At 43.2% G+C, this 20422-nt stretch overlaps 1 protein-coding gene across 1 annotated transcript; it reads left to right on the top strand.

Moving 5' to 3' along the window:
- Positions 1–1175: 1175 nt before the first annotated feature.
- Positions 1176–19821, top strand: LOC101116001 (cytochrome c oxidase assembly factor 7). The gene is made up of 3 exons (XM_004001983.4): positions 1176–1338; positions 4020–4160; positions 18821–19821. The coding sequence occupies exons 1-3, from the start codon at positions 1233–1235 to the stop codon at positions 19267–19269; spliced, it is 696 nt and encodes a 231-aa protein (XP_004002032.2). The 5' UTR covers positions 1176–1232; the 3' UTR covers positions 19270–19821.
- Positions 19822–20422: the final 601 nt, after the last annotated feature.

Genomic DNA, 20422 nt, shown 5'->3' with positions numbered 1-20422 from the left:
CAGGCAAGAATACTGGAGTGGGTTACCATTTCCTTCTCCAGGGGATCTTCCCGACCCAGGGATCGAACCCAGGTCTCCTGCATTGCGGGCAGACGCTTTTAGGGATAGATTAACAGATATAGGTGATGGGAAACCTCAGATCAAGCTCCACTGAAGGCTCTAGACAGGGACTGGCTGGGACTCAAAGATGAATAGGAACTATGTTTGGACAGCTCTCAGTCTAGGCTTTATGAAACCAATAATTCTGAGCAGGAGAAAAATAAAAAACCAGCTGAAGTTCCTCTCCTCTTTGCCATATCTTTGATATGTCTCTCTTTTATCTCATTCTTTTATTTTTAAAAAAATTTACGACACAGCAACGCTCACTTCCTGTGTGACCTTGGACAAGTTGCTTAACCTGTCTATGCCTCCACTTCTTAATTGGCGAAATGAGGATAATAATGTGACCACAAGGTCACAGTGAGTGCCATGAGAATTAAAAGAGAATTATTTACCAAGCTCTTCGAATCTGGAACAAAGTTCAGCACTGTTTAAGCATTAACAGTTTTATTATAACTACTACAACAGCCTTATTATAACAGTCTTATTACTACAACCAGTACAGCTACAGTGTTCTAGTTATCACCTTCCATAGGTCACCATCCATTCCTGAGGTCATTCGGTCATTCATGTTGGAGGCAGTGGGTAGGTCTGGGAGGAAAGTAGAGATGTATCAGTCCTTTAATCGTGCTTGTACTGACTTATGAATACTAGTTTGTCCAGCCACACCTGGAACATAGTAGGTGCTCAAAATACAAAGGTCTTCCCCGCAAGTTCTTTAAAGGCAGTAACCATACTCCCTCAGCTGTTCTTAATACTAAAACCGAGCACTCGGCGACGCACGCTTAGGGAAACCGAATTAACGAATGTGATAAATGACCGCAGGCAGAGAAACATTAACACCACAGGGCTGGCACAAATATAAAGTGCTGCAGAAAGACTGCTACCGGCTTTACGTGTGGACTGACCAGAGGAAAACTTGGGACCGCCAAAGACTAACACCGTGAGGGCAAATGACTGCCCAAAGTTCAGGACGCTCCGCCCCCCCAGCGCAGGGCTGAACGCGGACCTTGGCGGCACGCCCCTCCAAGGCCCCGCCCCTCCGCCGGCTCACGTAACCGTGGGGGCGGGACGACGTCCGGCGCGGGCAGGGTCGGAGCGGCGGGGTGGTTTTAACTGGGCTGGCGAGAGCCATGGCCGGCTTGGTGGACTTTCAGGACGAGGAACAGGTGAAGTCCTTTCTGGAGAACATGGAAGTGGAGTGCAACTACCAGTGCTACCGCGAGAAGGACCCGGACGGTGAGCGCCGCCTGCAGGGCCTTAAGGACACGTGGGGGCTCCGGCCTCGGACGGAGACTGACGGGTCACGCGAGCGACCTCTGAGGGGATCTGGAAGGGGACGCGGGTGTCTGTGGGTCGCTGACTGCCGTGTGTGTGTGTGTGTGTGTGTCTGTGTCTGTGTCTGTGTCTGTGTCTGTGTGTGTGTTTCCACGAGGACTTGCGGGGCACGCAGCGGGAGCATGCTCTGGCCGCACTGAGCCCGGAAGCAGAGAGAAAATGCTCTGTCCTCATGAAGCTTACGTTCTCGTGGAGGTTATTGGAAAATAAACCTAATAAATGAAGTAGTGTGTTAGAAGGTAGTAATTGCGGTGGGAAAAAGAACTGACTGAGAGGTCTCAGCCGTTCAGGAGGGCAACTTTAAATTGAGTGGTCAGGGTGCATCATTGAGAAGGTAACATTTGAACAAAGTGTTGAAAAAAGTAAGGGAGGTGCATGCCAGGCAGAGGTACATTCCAGGCAGAGGTAAGGGCCAGTGAAAAGGCCCCGAGGCATGAATGTGCCCCGTGTGTTCTGGGAACATTGAGTTGACTTCAGTTGTGAGTGGTGATGTCCAGAAGGGGCCATCCAGAGCAGCCAGTACCTTTGGGTGGTTTTCTTCTTAGTGCTTTTTCCCCCCGTTTATTTATTTATATGGCTGCACCTGGTCTTAGTTGTGGCATGCAAACTCTTAATTGTCACATCCGGAATCTAGTTCCTTGACCAAGGATCCAGCCTGGGCCCCCCTGCATTGGGAGCTCAGAGTCTTAGCCACTGGACCACCAGGGAAGTACCCATACTTTTAAAGAAAAAAAAAAAAGATATTGGCCCTGGCTTCTAATAGCTTGCACCCTTGCTCCAAGCTGGCCAACTACACAGAGTTGCTCTGAAGTAGGATGGCTTAAAAGAATCCATGAGGTGCAGAATGGTTGGGGAAGACTCCTGGAAGAGGTCAGGAAGAATCGGCTAGTAATGCTGATTAAATGGAGCAGAGGGAGTGAAGAAAATGCTCTTGGAGAAAATTGAAGTCAGAATGTAGTTAGAAATAAGATTGAGGAGGGTCCGACCTTGGGCCACAGTGTGTCAGATCTTGAATGCTGGGGTAAGCCATTTGAAAGCCTTTATTGTGTAGGCAGTGGAGAGCCATACATGTGTTTTTGTACCCTGGAGATACACTAAGCAGTGAAGGAAGGGTGGGTGGGCATATAAGAAGTGCAGGATGCTGCTCTCGAAGAGAGACTGAGAGGAGGCAGTTTCTATAGCTGGTTCTGTAGTACTCTTCAAAATCATCATTTCTCAGCCAGATTACTGAAGTAACTTTCTAACTTGACTCTTCATTTGCACCCTAACTCCCTTAAATGTATTCTCTACTCATAAACTGATACTTAAATTTTAATTTCGTTATGTTATTTACTAGATTTTCAGCTGACAGAATACATTTTTGTCATTATCAGTGTTGGAGTGGGTCCCCTCACACATGACTTCTTCCATATTCATCCAGATATATAAAAACATATTTATTAGAGTGACCTTTTAAAAATGCAAGTTGAATCATATCACTTCCCTTCATAAATCCTTCCAGTGGTTTGCCATTGACTTGGAATAAAATCCCAGTTTCTTCCTATCTAATGTAAGGCCCTCTGATTGGTCCCTGCCTTTTCCTCTTTTCCTGCCCCTCCTGGATCCAGCTACATTACACCTTATTTGTGTCAAGCTTATTAACTTAAGTCTTTTTATGTACTGTTCCTTGTGCCCGAGTCTTTCTGTCTCCTTCCCATTTCATTGTCTTTAAATAGCTAGATCATTCTTGTTATTCACATCTCAGCTCACACATTGAAGTCCTCAGTGGGGCCCTACCTGATTACCCGGTTTGTGTTAACCATTTTCCCCAAAATGCCCAACAAACTGTCATATCATCCTGTTTTATTTCACTGATGGTGTTTATTAAGGTTTGAATGCATCTTGTTGAGCTATTTATTTATTGTGTTTCCTCCTCTAGACTGTAACTTTTAGGAGGACAGGTGACTATATTCCCAGCAACTAAAGCAGTGTCTCGTATATTGTTGTAGATAGATGCTCAAATATTCACTGAATGAGAGTTAGCAAGAGATGGGTGTTATTGTGGGTGAAGAAAAGGTTCGGAGGGGAGAGGTGTTAAGGAGAGGCTTGCTGAAAATAGAGACTACCTAACTCCTTTGGTAGCTGCAATTTCAACTCTTTCTTCATGTACCCAGCCTGGCCAAAGATTAAGGTATAGTCATCAAAGAACTGCTTCTTGCTGCCATGAAGACTGGCCTATTGACCCTTTTGGTTCTCCCTGTTTAAATGCTGAACTTCCTGAGAAGTTCCAAAGCTAGCAAACTTTCATCATTGAAGCCAGTGGATCTCTGGGCCTTGTTGACAGGGAATAGAAGGGCTGGTGAGTAGTAGAGCCAGTGTAGGGGCCAGGGTCTTCCCGGTTTATACATTGCTCAGTCCCAGGCTGAGGGCAGACAGTGCCATTTGTAGGAGTGGCTAAACATGCATTTTTTGTGGTGAAGTCACCTTGCCACACCTCAGGAGGACAGAGGCTTGTCCTAAATAAAAGGCACGTCCAGCCTAGCACACCTGGACCCTCCCCACTCCCCCAGACTTGAACCACAGCTTTTGCCGTTTCCTCACAGGTTGCTATCGGCTGGTGGACTATTTGGAAGGGATCCAGAAGAATTTTGATGAGGCTGCCAAGGTGTTGAAGTTCAACTGTGAAGAGAACAAACACAGTGATAGCTGCTACAAACTGGGGACCTATTATGTGACTGGGAAAGGTAAGGAGAGGCCTGCTTTCTTTGGTCCTTATCATCGACGGTAGTGGTGAGGCCACAGTGTGAGGCTCATACTGAGGTCTCTTTACAGATGGGTCTTCACGGGCATTGGGGAAGCATGCTGTAGGAAAATTTGGAGTCAAGAGTTCAGCAAAGTGCTGGAGGGAAGAGCATAGCCTTTCAAGTTAGGCAGACCTTATGTGTGCTAGTCATGTCCAACTTTGTGACCCCATGGACTGTAGCCCAGCAGGCTCCTCTGTCCATGGGATTTCCCAGGCAAGAATTTTGGAGCACGTTGCCATTTCCTTTTCCAGGGGATCTTCCTGACCCAGGGATCAAACTGACATCTCCTACATTGGCAGGCAGATTATTTTATCACTGAGCCACCTGGGGAATCCCTTAGGCAGACCTTCAGTTAAGTTTAGTCACTCAGTCCTGTCCGACTCTTTGCGACCCCGTGAATTGCAGCATGCCAGGCCGCCCTGTCCATCACCAACTCCCAGAGTTCACCCAAACTCATGTCCATCGAGTCGATGCTGCCATCCAGCCATCTTATCCTCTGTCGTCCCTTTCTCCTGCCCCTAATCCCTCCCAGTATCAGGGTCTTTTCCAATGAGTCAACTCTTCGCATGAGGTGGCCAAAGTTTTGGAGTTTCAGCTTTAGCATCAGTCCTTCCAAAGAACACCCAGGACTGATCTCCTTTAGAATGGACTGGTTGGATCTCCTTGCAGTCCAAGGGACTCTCAAGAGTCTTCTCCAACACCACAGTTCAAAAGCATCAATTCTTCAGTGCTCAGCTTTCTTCACAGTCCAACTCTCACATCCATACATGACCACTGGAAAAACCATAGCTTTGACTAGACAGACCTTTGTTGGCAAAGTAATGTCTCTGCTTTTGAATATGCTGTCTAGGTTGGTCATAACTTTCCTTCCAAGGAGTAAGCGTCTTAATTTCATGGCTGCACTCACCATCTGCAGTGATTTTTGGAGCCCCCCCCAAAAATAACTCTATTGTTCTATTGTTTTCCTCTATTTCTTTGCACTGATCACTGAGGAAGGCTTTCTTATCTCTCCTTGCTATTCTTTGGAACTCTGCATTCAGATGCTTATATCTTTCCTTTTCTCCTTTGCTTTTAGCTTCTCTCCTTTTCACAGCTATTAGTAAGGCCTCCCCAGACAGCCTTTTTGATTTTTGTATTTCTTTTCCATGGGGATGGTCTTGATCCCTGTCTCCTGTACAGTGTCATGAACCTCTGTCCATAGTTCATCAGGCACTCTATCTATCAGATCTAGTCCCTTAAATCTATTTCTCACTTCCACTGTATAATCATAAGGGATTTGATTTAGGTCATACCTGAATGGTCTAGTGGTTTTCCCTCCTTTCTTCAATTTAAGTCTGAATTTGGCAATAAGGAGTTCATGATCTGAGCCACAGTCAGCTCCCGGTCTTGTTTTTGGTGACTGTATAGAGCTTCTCCATCTTTGGCTCCAAAGAATATATCAATCTGATTTCAATGTTGACCATCTGGTGATGTCCATGTGTAGAGTCTTCTCTTGTGTTGTTGGAAGAGGGTGTTTGCTATGACCAGTGCTTTCTCTTGGCAAAACTCTTGCCCTAAAGCCTTTGCCCTGATTCATTCTGTACTCCAAGGCCAAATTTGCCTGTTACTCCAGGTGTTTCTTGACTTCCTACTTTTGCATTCCAGTCCCCTATAATGAAAAGGACATCTTTTTTGGGTGTTAGTTCTAAAAGGTCTTGTAGGTCTTCATAGAACTGTTCAACTTCAGCTTCTTCAGTGTTACTTGGTTGGGGCATAGGCTTGGATTACTGTGATATTGAATGGTTTGCCTTGGAAATGAACAGAGATCATTCTGTCATTTTTGAGATTGTATCCAAGTACTGCATTTCGGACTCTCTTGTTGACTATGATGGCTACTCCATTTCTTCTAAGGGATTCCTGCCCGCAGTAGTAGATATAATGGTCATCTGAGTTAAATTCACCCATTCCAGTCCATTTTAGTTTGCTGATTCCTAGAATGTCGACGTTCACTCTTACCATCTCCTGTTCACCACGTCCAATTTGCCTTGATTCATGGACCTGACATTCCAGGTTCCTATGCAATATTGCTCTTTACAGCATCCTACCTTGCTTCTATCACCAGTCACATCCACAACTGGGTATTGTTTTTGCTTTGGCTCCATCCCTTCATTCTTTCTGGAGTTATTTCTCCACTAATCTCCAGTAGCATATTGGGCACCTACTGACCTGGGGAGTTCCTCTTTCAGTATCCTATCATTTTGCCTTTTCATACTATTCATGGGGTTCTCAAGGCAAGAATACTGAAGTGGTTTGCCTTTCCCTTCTCCAGTGGACCACATTCTGTCAGACCTCTCCACCATGACCTGCCCGTCTTGGGTGGCCCCACACGGCATGGCTTAGTTTCATTGAGTTAGACAAGGCTGTGGTCTGTGTGGTTAGATTGGCTAGTTTTCTGTGATTATGGTTTGTGTGTCTGCCCTCTAATGCCTCTCGCAAGTAAGACAGACCTACTGTCTTACTTGGGTTTCTCTTACCCTGGACATGGGGTATCTCTTCAGGGCTGCTCCAGCAAAGTGCAGCCACTGCGCCTAACCTTGGATGAGGGGTATCTCCTCACCGCTGCCCCTCCTGACCTTGAACATGGAGTAGCTCCTCTTGGCCCTCCTGTGCCTGCACAGCCACCACTCCTTGGACATGGGGTTGCAGACCTTAGGGAATGTTAACTCTGTAGTCACGTTAACTCTGTGTATCAGTTATATCACCTGTAAAATGGAGAAAAAACAATACTTTCTTCATAGGTCTTTGTGAAGATTAAATAGGGTAATGTAGGTAATGATATCAGCATGTGCCTGGCACAGAAGAAGGGACTAGTAATCAATTCCTTTCCATCTGTCTCTTCTCCTCATGCCTTAATTACAGTTGATACTGAGTAGTGTTTAAGTTGCATTGTGTTGAGTGCATGCTCATCATGTCCGACTCTTTATAGCCCCACAGGCTGTAGTCTACCAGGCTCCCCTGTCCATGCGATTTTTCGAGACAAGAATATTGGAGTGGGTTGCCGTTTCCTAATCTAAAGGATCTTCCCAACCCAGGGATTGAACTCACATCTCTTGTGTCTCCTGTATTGGCAGGCAGATTCTTTATTCTGTGCCTCCTAGGACTTACCTATTGCTAAATAACAAATTATCCAACAAACCTATTATTTCAGATAGTTTCTTTGGATCAGGAATTTGGGAGTGGTGAGCTGTGTGCCTCAGGGTCTCTCAATTAGGCTGCAGTCAAGACACTAGCCAGGAACTGGGCTGTAGTCTTTTGAAGGCTTGGCTGGAACTAGAATCTTCAGTCCTAAACTGGCTCACTCACTTGGCTGTGAAGGCTTCCATTCTTTGCCAGCTGTTGTCAGAGACCTTGGTTCTTTGTGACATGGATCTCTTCATGGGCTACTTGTATGTCCTCGTGACATGGCATTTGGCTTCCTCCAGAGTGAGTGATCCAAAAGAAGGAGCAAGATGGAATCCACGGTGTCTTTTATAACCTACTTTTGGAAGTCACATGGTTTTCATTCCTATCCCATTCTGCTTATTTGAAGTCAGTCAGTAAGTTTAGCCTGCACTAATTGGAGAGGACTAAAATTCTACCTCTTGAAAGGACTATCAAGAATTTATGGGCATATTTGAAAACCACCACAAGTTGGGAATATAACCTAAGACAGGCAGCTCTCTTTTTTGCTGACTAGTTCATGAGCTTTTTGAGGATGATATAATTCATTCATCGCTTGTTCCTTGTGCCCAGTGAAGCCTGGTTAGAAGGACGATCAGTGAAAGTTTGATGAAGAGGGTGCCTTTTTTAAATCTCTAGAACTTTGTGGACTATTTCTGCCTTCACATGTAACATATGGTCTGTGGTAGTCTCAAATTTGAAGAAAGTTTAGCATTAACAGGAATATAAAGTTCCCTTGCTTAAGCAGAGGGGCATTTCTTTAGCCCATTTTCATTAATTTATGATTTGTAAGTAATATATAGCTGCATTATTATTTTTTTTCAATCTGTGTGCCAACAGTAGCAGTTTAGTTAAATAATGTTACTTCCATAACTAGAATGTTATTTAACCCATTAAAAAAGAATGTTTCTAAATAGTTTTTGTTGATATCAGGAAGAGTTTATAATATAATATTCAGTGAAGAAAGCTGAACACAAAATTATGTGTGAACTCAGCTGTACAATATAGCCTGGAAAAATAAAAATGTTCCTAGCTGTTAGTTTCTGAATATATCTCTTATGTTTATATCATAGTTTATTATATTTTTAATAAGGACTTTTATTGTTGTTCAGTCACTCAGTCATCTCTGACTCTTTGCGACCCCAGGGACTGCAGCACGCCAGGCTTCCCTGTCTTTCACTATCTCCCAGAGCTTGCTCAAACTCATGTCCATTGAGTCGGTGCTGCCACCCAACCATCTTGTCCTCTATTGTCCCCTTCTCCTCCTGCCTTCAACCTTTCCCAGCATCAGGGTCTTTTCCAGTAAGTCAGCTTTTCGCAAAAAGTGGCCAAATTGTTGGAACTTCAGCATCAGCATCAGTCAGCCTCCAATGAATATTCAGGATTGATATCCTTTAGAACTGACTGGTTTGATCTCCTTGCAGTCCGAAGGACTCTCAAGAGTCTTCTCGAACACCACAGTCAAAAACATCAGTTCTTCAGCGTTCAGCCTTCTTTATGATCCAACTCCCACTTCCAGACATGACTACTGGAAAAACCATAGCTTTGACTAGATGGACCTTTGTCAGCAAAGTAATATCTCTGCTTTTTAATAAGCTGTCTAGGTTGGTCATAGCTTCTCTTCCAAGGAGCAAGCGTCTTTTAATTTCATGGCTGCACTCACCATCTGCAGTGATTTTGGAGCCCAAGAAGATAAAGTCTGTCACTGTTTCCATTGCTTCCCCATCTACTTCCCATGAAGTGATGGGACTGGATGCCATGATCTTTGTTTTTTGAATGTTGAGTTTTAAGCCAGCTTTTTCACTCTCCTCTTTTGCCTTCATAAAGAGGCTCTTTAGTTCTTCTTTGCTTTCTGCCATAGGGTGGTGTCATCTGCATATCTGAGGTTATTGATATTTCTAGCAATCTTGATTTCAGCTTGTGCTTCATCCAGTTTGGCATTTCCCATGATGTACTCTGCATATGATTGTACTTCGTCTACATATGATTCGTCTGCCTGCCTGCATATGCTTCATCTTCATATGCTTGTGCTTCACCCAGTCTGGCATTTCGCATGATGTACTCTGCACAAAGCAAAATGATTGTCTGAGGAGGCCTTACTGATAGCTGAGGAAAGAAAAGAAGCTAAAGGTAAAGGAGAAAAAGAAAGAGATACCCATTTGAATGCAGAGTTCCAAAGAATAGCAAGGAGAGATAAGAAAGCCTTCCTCAGAATATATTTTTCCATCCTTTCACTTTCAGTCTGTATGTGTCTTTAGGTCTGAAGTGGGTTTCTTGCAGACAGTGTATATATGGGTCTTGTTTTTGTATCCATTCAGCCAGTCTGTGTCTTTTGGTTGGAGCATTTAATCCATTTACATTTAAAGTAATTATTGATATATATGTTCCTATTGCCATTTTCTTAATTGTTTGGGGTTGATTTTGTAGATCTGTTTTCTTCTCTTGTATTTCTTGACTATATAAGTCCCTTTAACATTTGTTGTAAAGCTGGTTTGGTGGTACTGAATTCTCTTAACTTTTGCTTGTCTGAAAAGCTTTTTATTTCTCCATCAGTTTTGGATGAGATCCTTGCTGGGTACAGTAATCTTGGTTGTAGATTTTCCCCTTTCAGTACTTTAAATATATCCTGCCATTCCCTTCTGGCCTGCAGAGTTTCTGTTGAAAGATCAGCTGTTAAACATATGGGGTTTCCCTTGTATGTTACTTGTTGCTTTTCCCTTGCTGCTTTTAATAGTCTTTCTTTGTGTTTAGTCTTTGTTAGTTTGATTAGTATGAGTCCTGGCATGTTTGTCCTTGGGTTTATCCTGTATGGGACTCTTCGCGCCTGTTGGACTTGATTGACTATTTCCTTTTCCATGTTGGGGAAATTTTCAACTCTAATCTCTTCAAAACTTTTCTCATACCCTTTCTCTTTCTCTTCTTCTTCTGGGACCTCTATAATTCAAATATTGGTACATCTGATATTGTCCCAGAGGTCTCTGAGACTATCCTCAGTTCTTTTCATTCCTTTACTTTTTTTCATTCTGCTCTTTAGAAGTTATTTCCACCATTTTATCTTCCAGCTCACTGATTCGTTTTTCTCCCTCAGATATTCTGCTATTGATTCCTTCTAGAGTATTTTTAATTTCAGTAATTGTGTTGTTTGTCTCTGCATGTTTATTCTTTGATTGTTCTAGGTCTTTGTTAATTGATTCTTGCGTTTTCTCCATTTTGTTTTCAAGGTTTTTGATCATCTTGACTGTCATTATTCTGAATTCTTTTTCAGGTAGTTTGCCTGTTTCCTTTCATTTATTTGGACTTCTGTGTTTCTAGTTTGTTCCTTCATTTATGTAGTATTTCTCTGCCTTTTCATTTTTTTTTTTAAACTTACTGTTTGAGGTCTCCTTTTCCCAGGCTTCAAGGTTGAATTCTTTCTTCTTTTTGGTTTCTTTCCTCCTCAGGTTGGTCCAGAGGTTTGTGTAAGCTTCGTATAGGGTGAGATTTGTGCTGAGCTTTTTTTTCCTCTCTGATAGGCAAGGCTGTGTGAGGTGGTAATCCTGTCTGCTGATGATTAGGTTTGTATTTTTCATTTTTTGTTTAGATGAACCATCCTGCACAGGGTGCTACTGGTGGTTGGGTGATGTCGGGTCTTGTATTCAAGTGGCTTCCTTTGTGTGAGTTCTCACTGTTTGATGCCTCCTGGGGAGAAGGATGGCACCCCACTCCAGTACTCTTGCCTGGAAAATTCCATGGGCGGAGGAGCCTGGTGGGCTGCAGGCCATGGGGTCACTAAGAGTCGAACACGACTGAGCAATTTCACTTTCACTTTTCACTTTCATGCACTGGAGAAGGAAATGCAACCCACTCCAGTGTTCTTGCCTGGAGAATCTCAGGGATGGGGGAGCCTGGTGGGCTGCCGTCCATGGGTTTGCACAGAGTTGGACATGACTGAAGTGACTTAGCAGCATTAGCAGCTGGATTAGTTCTCAGGTAGTCTAGGGTCTTGGAATCAGTGCTCCCACTCCAAAGGCTCAGAGCTTGATCTCTGGTCAGGAACGAAGATTCTACAGACGGTTATGGCATTAAATGAGATTAAAGCAGATATCCAGTAATCAGAAACCAAACAAATGGAAATTACAAAATCAGGCAAATAATAATTAAAATAATGGAATATACACGTATACATATACACTGCTGAGCAAAGTCAAAACAGTCCAACAAAAATAAAGTACAGTTGATTGACTTGGCGAACAAAGGAACAAATTTAACTAAAGCACAAACTGGAAAACAAAACTAAAGCAAGTGGGGAATAAAGCAATGAAAACAAAACTAACAAATATGTTGAGAGGAAAGGAAAGGAAAGAAAGAATAGATATGCAAAGTCAAAAAGAGATAGATAAAAAAGATTTATATACATTAAAGATTAACTGCAAGAGGAAAAGAACAGTAGGAAAAGCAAACAAAGGAATAAACTTAGAAAAAATAATAATAGGTTTAAAAAATTAAAATTTAAAAAAAAGAAAAAGACTCCACAGAACTGACTTCCCTGGTGGCTCAGATGGTAAAGCGTCTGTTTACAGTGCGGGAGACCTGGGTTCGATCCCTGGGTTGAGAAGTTCCCTGGAGAAGGAAAAGGCAACTCACTGCAGTACTCTGGCCTAGAAAATCCCATGGACAGAGGAACTTTGGTGTCCATGGGGTCGCAAATAGTCGGACACAACTGAGCGATTTCACTTTCACTTTGAATGTAGAGGCAGAGGTTTATAACAACAATAATAAATGTGACAGAGAAAAATCTCAAAAGCTTAATTAGATTTCATAGTGCCAGAGGGGAAAAGGAAAGATATAAACATCTAAATGCATAGTTCCAAAGGCAAGGAGAGATAAGAAAGCCTTCCTCAGCGATCAGTGCAAAGAAGTAGAGGAAAACAACAGAATGGAAAAGACTAGAGATCTCTTCAAGAGAATTAGAGATACCAAGGGAACATTTCATGCAAAGATGGGCTTGATAAAGGACAGAAATGGTATGGACCTAACAGAAGCAAAAGATATTAAGAAGAGGTGACAAGAATACACAGAAGAACTACATAAGAATATACAAAAAAGATCTTCATGACCAAGATAATCATGATGGTGTGATCACTCATCTAGAGCTAGACATCCTGGAATGTGAAGTCAAGTGGGTCTTAGGAAGCATCACTATGAACAAAGCTAGTGGAGGTGATGGAATTCCAGTTGAGCTGTTTCAGATCCTGAAAGATGATGCTGTGAAAGTGCTGCACTCAATATGCCAGCACATTTGGGAAACTCAGCAGTCGCCACAGAATTGGAAAAGGCCAGTTTTCATTCCAATCTGAAAGAAAGGCAATGCCAAAGAATGCTCAAACTACCACACAATTGCACTCATCTCACACACTAGTAAAGTAATGCTCAAACTTCTCCAAGCCAGGCTTCAGCAATACGTGAAACGTGAACTCCCAGATGTTCAGGCTGGTTTTAGAAAAGGCAGAGGAACCAAAAATCAAACTGCCAACATCCTCTGGATCATGGAAAAAGCAAGAGAGTTCCAGAAAACATCTATTTCTGCTTTATTGACTATGCAAAAACCTTTGATCATGTGGATCACAATAAACTGGAAAATTCTGAAAGAGATGGGAATACCAGACCACCTGACCTGCCTCTTGAGAAACCTATATGCAGGTCAGGAAGCAACAGTTAGAACTGGACATGGAACAACAGACTGGTTCCAAATAGGAAAAGGAGTACGTCAAGGCTGTATATTGTTACCCTGCTTATTTAACTTCTATGCAGAGTACATCATGAGAAACGCTGGACTGGAAGAGGCACAAGCTGGAATCAAGATTGCCGGGAGAAATGTCAATAACCTCAGACATGTAGATGACACCACCCTTATGGCAGAAAGTGAAGAGGAGCTAAAGAGCCTCTTGATGAAAGTGAAAGAGGAGAGTGAAAAAGTTGGCTTAAAGGTCAACATTCAGAAAACGAAGATCATGGCATCTGGTCCCATCACTTCATGGGAAGTAGATTGGGAAACAGTGGAAGCAGGGTCAGACTATTTTTTTGGGCTCCAAAGTCACTGCAGGTGGTGATTGCAGCCATGAAATTAAAAGACCCTTACTCCTTGAAAGGAAAGTTATGACCAACCTAGGGAGCATATTCAAAAGCAGAGACATTACTTTGCCAACAAAGGTCCAACCAGTCAAGGCTATGGTTTTTCCAGTAGTCATGTATGGATGTGAGAGTTGGACTGTGAAGAAAGCTGAGTGCTGAAGAATTGATGCTTTTGAACTGTGGTATTAGAGAAGGCTGTTGAGAGTCCCTTGGTCTGCAAGGCGATCCAACCAGTCCGTTCTAAAGGAGATCAGTCATGGGTGTTCTTTGGAAGGAATGATGCTAAAGCTGAAACTCCAGTACTTTGGCTACCTCATGTGAAGAGTAGACTCATTGGAAAAGACTCTGATGCTGGGAGGGATTGAGGGCAGGAGGAGACGGGGATGACAGAGGATGAAATGGCTGGATGGCATCACCGACTCGATGGACATGAGTTTGAGTAAACCCTGGGAGTTGATGGACAGGGAGGCCTGGCGTGCTGGGATTCATGGGGTTGCAAAGAGTCAAACACAACTGAGTGACTGAACTGAACTGAACTGACCACAGAGGGAGGAAAAAAGAAAAAGAATTTTAAATCCAAAGAATCTACAGAACAAGTCAAAGCATAAGATTAATAAATGTTTATCTTGAGTCACTACTGTCAGAGTCCTTTCCCTCGGTGGAAGTCACAGTCCACCTCACCTCTCTAGGATGCCTTCCAACACTGCGCTGATCTCTGGATCTGCTATGGGACAGCTCAGATTCTAATCTGGTCCTACTCCTGTGTGTTCTTGCCTCCAATGTCCACAGCTATCAGAACTAGTACATTTTCTTTTGTGGGACCTCTCAGTGCCTTTTATGTATTCCATAGACACAGAGTCTGCCAAGTTGATCGTGTGGATTTAATCTGCAGCTTGTACAGCTGATGGGAGGGTTTGGGGTGTTCTTCCTTATCCATACTGCTCCTGGGTTTCAACTGTGGTTTTATTTCCACCTCTGTATGTGGGTCATCCACTGGGATTTGCTCCTGAGGCTGCCCTGGAGGATTTGGGTTTGTACCTGTGAGGGCCAGGTGTGGAGGTTGGTACAGCTTTTTGGGTTGCAGGGGTTCTGGCAGCACCAAGTATTGAGGGGAGTTGGCAGCTAGGGCAGCAGGAAATACAGTGCTCTAGAAGGGTATGGCAACCAGTATTGGCCAATACGTTCCAGTATTTTTGCCTGGAGAACCCCCCTCTCTGACAGAGAAGCCCGGCAGGCCACAGTTTATAGGGTCTGAAAGAGTCAGACATAACTGAAGCAACCCTGCATGCATAGATGTAAGACTCTTTTTGCCTGTGGCAGCTTGCCCCAGTGGGAGTTGAGCGTGAAGGTGGTGCAGCTGCTTGGCTAGCGGGGACCCTGGCAGCGCCAAGTGTGCAGGGACATGGACTGCCTCAGCTGCAGGAGTTATCACCTTATCAGAACTTTTTTCTGAGCCTCTTGTAGCTGGCGATCAGAAAGCCTCTTTGGCCAGTCTTTCTGCATAGCTCTGCCCATTCAGGTGCTTAGAGGACTCCCTTGCCTGGGGTCCTTCTCTGTTATTCCATGCATCAGGCACTTAAAGGGGCACCCTGGGTGGGGTCCTGCCCTGTAGTTCAGTGCATCAGGCGTTTGATCGGCCAGCCTCTCTATTGTTCAGCTGCAGATGCTGGCCTATGGAGAGAAGCTATGGTGATGGCTCCACCCTGCTATGTGTGACTCAACAGTATTCCATGCTTCCATGGCTGTCCATCTTTCCTCTACAGGCATATCCCACCACAGTCTCCTCCCTCACATCCTCTCAATCCATCTCTCCATAGTCAACAGCAGCCCTGCCCTGGGGTTGCTCCACAGTCCCTAAACTCCAGCTCCCAGCCTCTGTGCTTTCCAGGGGACCTGCATCCCTGTCTGGAGTATGTATGGCTATGGCAGGACTATCTTATTCTCATTCCATTTAGGCTGCCACAGATTAGCAGTTTCACTTTCAGCCTTAAATGTTTCATCTCTGGCTCAGACAAGTGACCCGATGTGGGGCTTGGACCCTTGCTTCAGTTTCCCCACCTGCCAAGGGCAGGTACAGTCGTACTGACACTCCAGTTTTCCCCCCATTCCTTCTCCTACCAAGTTTTGCATGGTTCTATATATTATTTTCCTCTGGTCAGGTACTCCTGTCCACTCTGAGCTGGTGTTCTGTATGCATTTCTGTGTCTGAAGGTGTATTCTTGATGTATCCGTGGAGAGATGTATTCCACATCCATCTACTCCTCCACCATCTTGTTCTTCCATGAGATTCTTAATTGTTTTCTCTCAAATTATTACACCCCTGTTGTCTTTCAGTTTAGCAAGTGGTGTCTCTCCCTACTGAGTAGCTCATGACCAGTTTGTCTTTCAAATCTATTGTCTCTTCTTTTCCTGCTGCTATATTTATTCAAGCTACCTTTCTTTCCTGCATCATTAATTCAGGTCTCTAATCATTTTTCCATAAAGCAACTGAAATGAACTTTTAAGGATATAAACCACGGGTTCCACAATATATATGAAGCAACTATTTTTAGACATTGGAAGATAACTCAGTGCAGTAGTGTGATCCCTGAGAAAAGGGGAACACACAGGATGAGCCCCAGGCTTTGGCTTTCTGCCTGGAGGTACTTTTCAGACTAGGCAGAAAGAGTAGATTATGGTATTCTTGCTGAATGGATGAGGCATAGGTCAGAGTTTCTGGCCACTGAGGCTGCTAGAGGATCAGGCCTCAGAAGGGTCAGGCTGATTCACCAGTGAATAGTTAACCTGCCAGAACAAAACTCAGCAGTCTTTGGTAAAAGGTGAGAGATTTATGTGATATGAAGAGAAACCAGAGTATAGTAGGTAAGGGAATACAACAAAACCCAGACTGAATAAAATATTATCTACAATGTCCAGGAATAAGGAATTACTAAAGAAAAAAAAAAAACCAGTCAATAGAGACAGACCCAGATGTGACAGGAATGTTGGAATTAACAGTCAAAATATTTTTTAAAGAGGGAAATAAATGTGTTAAAGAATTTAAACAAAAGATGGACACAATGAATGAACAGATGGGCAGTCGCATCAGAGAAACTGAAACTATTAAGAATCAAACTCCTATGATTGAAAAATATAATATTTGAAATGAAAAATTTACTGGATAGGCTTAACAACAAATAGAACACTTCAAAAGGAAATAAACAGTGAATCTGAAAGATCAGTGAACTTAGAGGATTGTAGATGTTCTCTTAAACTGAAGCACTGAGACAAAAAAAGCAGAAAAATCCCCCAACCCTCAGAGTCTCAACCTGTAGGGTTCAGTGTCCCTTAGTCTAACACAGCATGTATTGGAGCCCAGAAAGAAAATAGATTGGGACAGAAAAAAAAATTGGAAGAAATAGTAGTATAAATTTTCTGGAGCCTCAGTTTTCTGCCTGCAGAGCTTAGGCTTCATTAACCTCTGTTTCCTATATCTCCCTGAGTTGAAATAACATCTCTAACAAAAAGTAGAAGGCAGGAGAAGAGAGGTGGGGAGAAGTAGGAGAATTCCCCTTTTATTCTTGTGAGTGAATACTGTCTGAAATTTGGTTAAAACAAAATAAAAATGGAATCCTCTGGCAGTCCAGTGGTTAGGACTCGGTGCTTCTGCTGCAAAGGCCACCATGAAACACCCTGCCACACCAGCCCCTTGCCCCTCCCAAAAACACCCGGTAACTTTAACCTTTAAATATTTTTAATTTATAACTCTAGGGCCTCATTTAGGAAATTTCTCTGTTGAAGAAATACTCATTTGAAGTTAGCAGTTTCTTCATTTTCACTTGTTTGTCTTAATAAATGCAAATAAAATCAAAGTTAAATTTTTTATTTACAAGTAGCATGTCTAATCTGGTTTTCCAAAGTGCAGTTGATCCTCAAACATCACAGGTTTGAATGATGCAGGTTCACTTCCATGTAGATTTTTTCAACAATAAATACAATAGTAATGCTTCGTGATTTCTGTCCCCTGTTGGTTTAGTCTGTGGGTGCACAGGAGCACATTTAGGGAAGGTTGCTGCTGCTGCTGCTACGTCACTTCAGTCATGTCCGACTCTGTGCGACCCCATAGACAGCAGCCCACCAGGCTCCCCCGTCCCTGGGACTGTTCTCAGATTTTTGGCTCATGGAGAGTGGGTGTCCCTCACAGCTTTCAAGAGTCAACTATACTTCTATCTAGCTGTCCATTCAGCCAGCCAACATTTAATTCAAACACATACTATAAAGATGACTGGAATGGTGTTCTCTTCTTAATGATGTTTTTTTTCTAGGGGTGTATTTGGGATGACTTCTTTAAAAACTAATGTTGAGATATGTTTCTCTTTTTTTTTAGGAATGAGGGATTTTGAGAATAGGGGATTTGAAATGTTCTGTTAAAACAAAACAAAAAAAAACAAGAAGAAAAAAGCAGGCCCTGTCACTACCTCTGCTTAAAATGATCCATTAGCAGTTTTCCATTGCTCTGAGGTTAAAGTACAGGGTCCTTCAGAAGACCCATCAGACCCTGCGTGAGCTGGCCCCTGCCTGCCTCACCACCCTTCCTTAGTGGTTTCTGAGTTCTAGCACCTGGGCTCCTTTTCTCTTTGTATTCTGTTCCTGCTGCTGGAAACAGTTTTCTTTGCCATTTTTTCCCCACTCCATATTTTTCTTTTCATTCTTTTTTCCATTATTTCACAGCTCAAATGTCACTTCTTTGGAGAAACTTTCCTTTACCTCACCTCTCAGTTCAGAGCCTTGATCATTCTCAGCATCCTGTATTCTTTCTCCACATGCTTGTCACACTTAGAATCATACATTTACTTGTGTGGTGTTTAATGTCTGTTTTATTAGACCACAAAATTCACAAGGGCAGGGTCATTATCTTTTTATTCCTTAGAACCTAGCATAGTAATTGGCAATTAATATATATTCAGTATATATTTAAATTAACAAACATTTGGCGAAGTGCTTATAAGATGCCATGATCTTGCTCTTATCCCCAGAGGTAAATATCATTTACCAATAAGGACAAAGCTAAGGCTGAGAAACTAATCATTTTACACTTTTTACCTGTTTGGGCTTCCTTATAAGATACCATTTGAGCAGAAGATTCCATGGCTGAAAAAGCTGTAAGGTCTGTGTACTATAACAGGCCATAGTCTTTTCATGCTGCCTTAGCTCAAAGTATATAAACTTTATTTGGGAATTGCTTCCTGACTTTGACCTGAGACATTGAGGTTCTGTCCTGGCTTGGATTGACTTTTTTTCTTTCTTCCCAGGTGGACTATCCCAGGACCTGAAAGCTGCTTCCAGCTGCTTTCTGATGGCATGTGAGAAGCCAGGAAAGAAGTCCACTGAAGCATGCCACAATGTTGGTCTCCTGGCACATGATGGACAGGTCAATGAGGATGGCCAGCCCAATCTGGAGAGAGCCAGAGACTACTACAGAAGGGCCTGTGATGGCAACTATGCTGCTAGCTGTTTCAACCTTAGTGCCATGTTCCTGCAGGGTGCCCCCAGCTTTCCCAAGGACATGGGCCTGGCATGCAAATACTCAATGAAAGCCTGTGACTTGGGCCATGTCTGGGCCTGTGCTAATGCCAGCCGCATGTACAAGCTTGGGGATGGTGTTGATAAGGACGAAGCCAAGGCTGAGGAACTAAAAAATCGGGCCCGGCAGCTGCACAAAGAACAGCAGAAAAATGTCCAGCCTTTAACATTTGGGTAGGGTGGCCCACCCTCCCGTGCTACAGATAGGTTAATGCTGGTACCTCCTATTTCTTATGGAGCCCTTGAAGGTCGACTTGCTGGAGAAGAAAGACTTGGTGTTTAAAATCAGTAACTGGGTGATATTAGCAATGGGTGATTACATAGATCCATTGCTCCCCAGTGTCACCTGCTCAGACGTAGTCTGAAATGTTTATTTTGGTCAATATTTGTTTATCTGTGTGATCCAAATTTATAAGATCTTGGTTCTCAAACTCTTTTCCTGTTCTGTGAAAAGTAGCAAACTAGTGAGCCGTAAAGATTGTGGGGGTGGGAAGGAGAGAGCAGGAAACTGGAAAAATTAGCCACAGGCCTGAAGGAATCACCATCATCACCATTATTTTAGTTGGGAGAGCTTACAAAATCAAAATATCTTGATTTACATAATAGCGGGTTTAAGGAGCTAAGAACAGTTAAATAGTTAGGACTGCCACCTGCTGACTTCTGTAATCATTGGTGTGGGCTGCTTTTTTGTTTTTAGAGTCAGATTTTTCAATAAATTCAGAGACTGGGAGTTATGTGTGATGTAAAGATAAAGGTCATATGCTTCTGAGTTGCTCAAGAGGGTATAACAGAAAACATGGAGACATTCACATGTTAAAAATAACATCCTCAGGCCACTCATTTGGTACTGTTAATAAAGTAACTTACTTAACCTAGGAATTTGTAAGGAAGGGATTTATGATACATTTTGCCCCTCAGAACTAAACCTTTTTCACTGTTCCTGTGAATAAACTAGCCTTGTCTAACTCAATGAAACTAAGCCATGCCCTGAGGGGCCACCCAAGACGGGCAGGTCATGGTGGAGAGGTCTGACAGAATGTGGTCCACTGGAGAAGGGAATGGCAAACCACTTCAGTATTCTTGCCTTGAGAACCCCATGAACAGTATGAATAGGCAAAATGATAGGATACTGAAAGAGGAACTCCCCAGGTCAGTAGGTGCCCAATATGCTACTGGAGATCAGTGGAGAAGTAACTCCAGAAAGAATGAAGGGATGGAGCCAAAGCAAAAACAATACCCAGTTGTGGATGTCACTGGTGATGGAAGCAAGGTAGGATGCTGTAAAGAGCAATATTGCATAGGAACCTGGAATGTCAGGTCCATGAATCAAG

This window comes from Ovis aries, chromosome 1, assembly GCF_016772045.2.
Source record: "Ovis aries strain OAR_USU_Benz2616 breed Rambouillet chromosome 1, ARS-UI_Ramb_v3.0, whole genome shotgun sequence".
NCBI classification, from domain to species: Eukaryota; Metazoa; Chordata; class Mammalia; order Artiodactyla; family Bovidae; genus Ovis; species Ovis aries.
The sequence above is the reverse complement of the archived record's forward strand: the minus strand, read 5'-3'. Positions and strand labels throughout refer to the sequence as shown.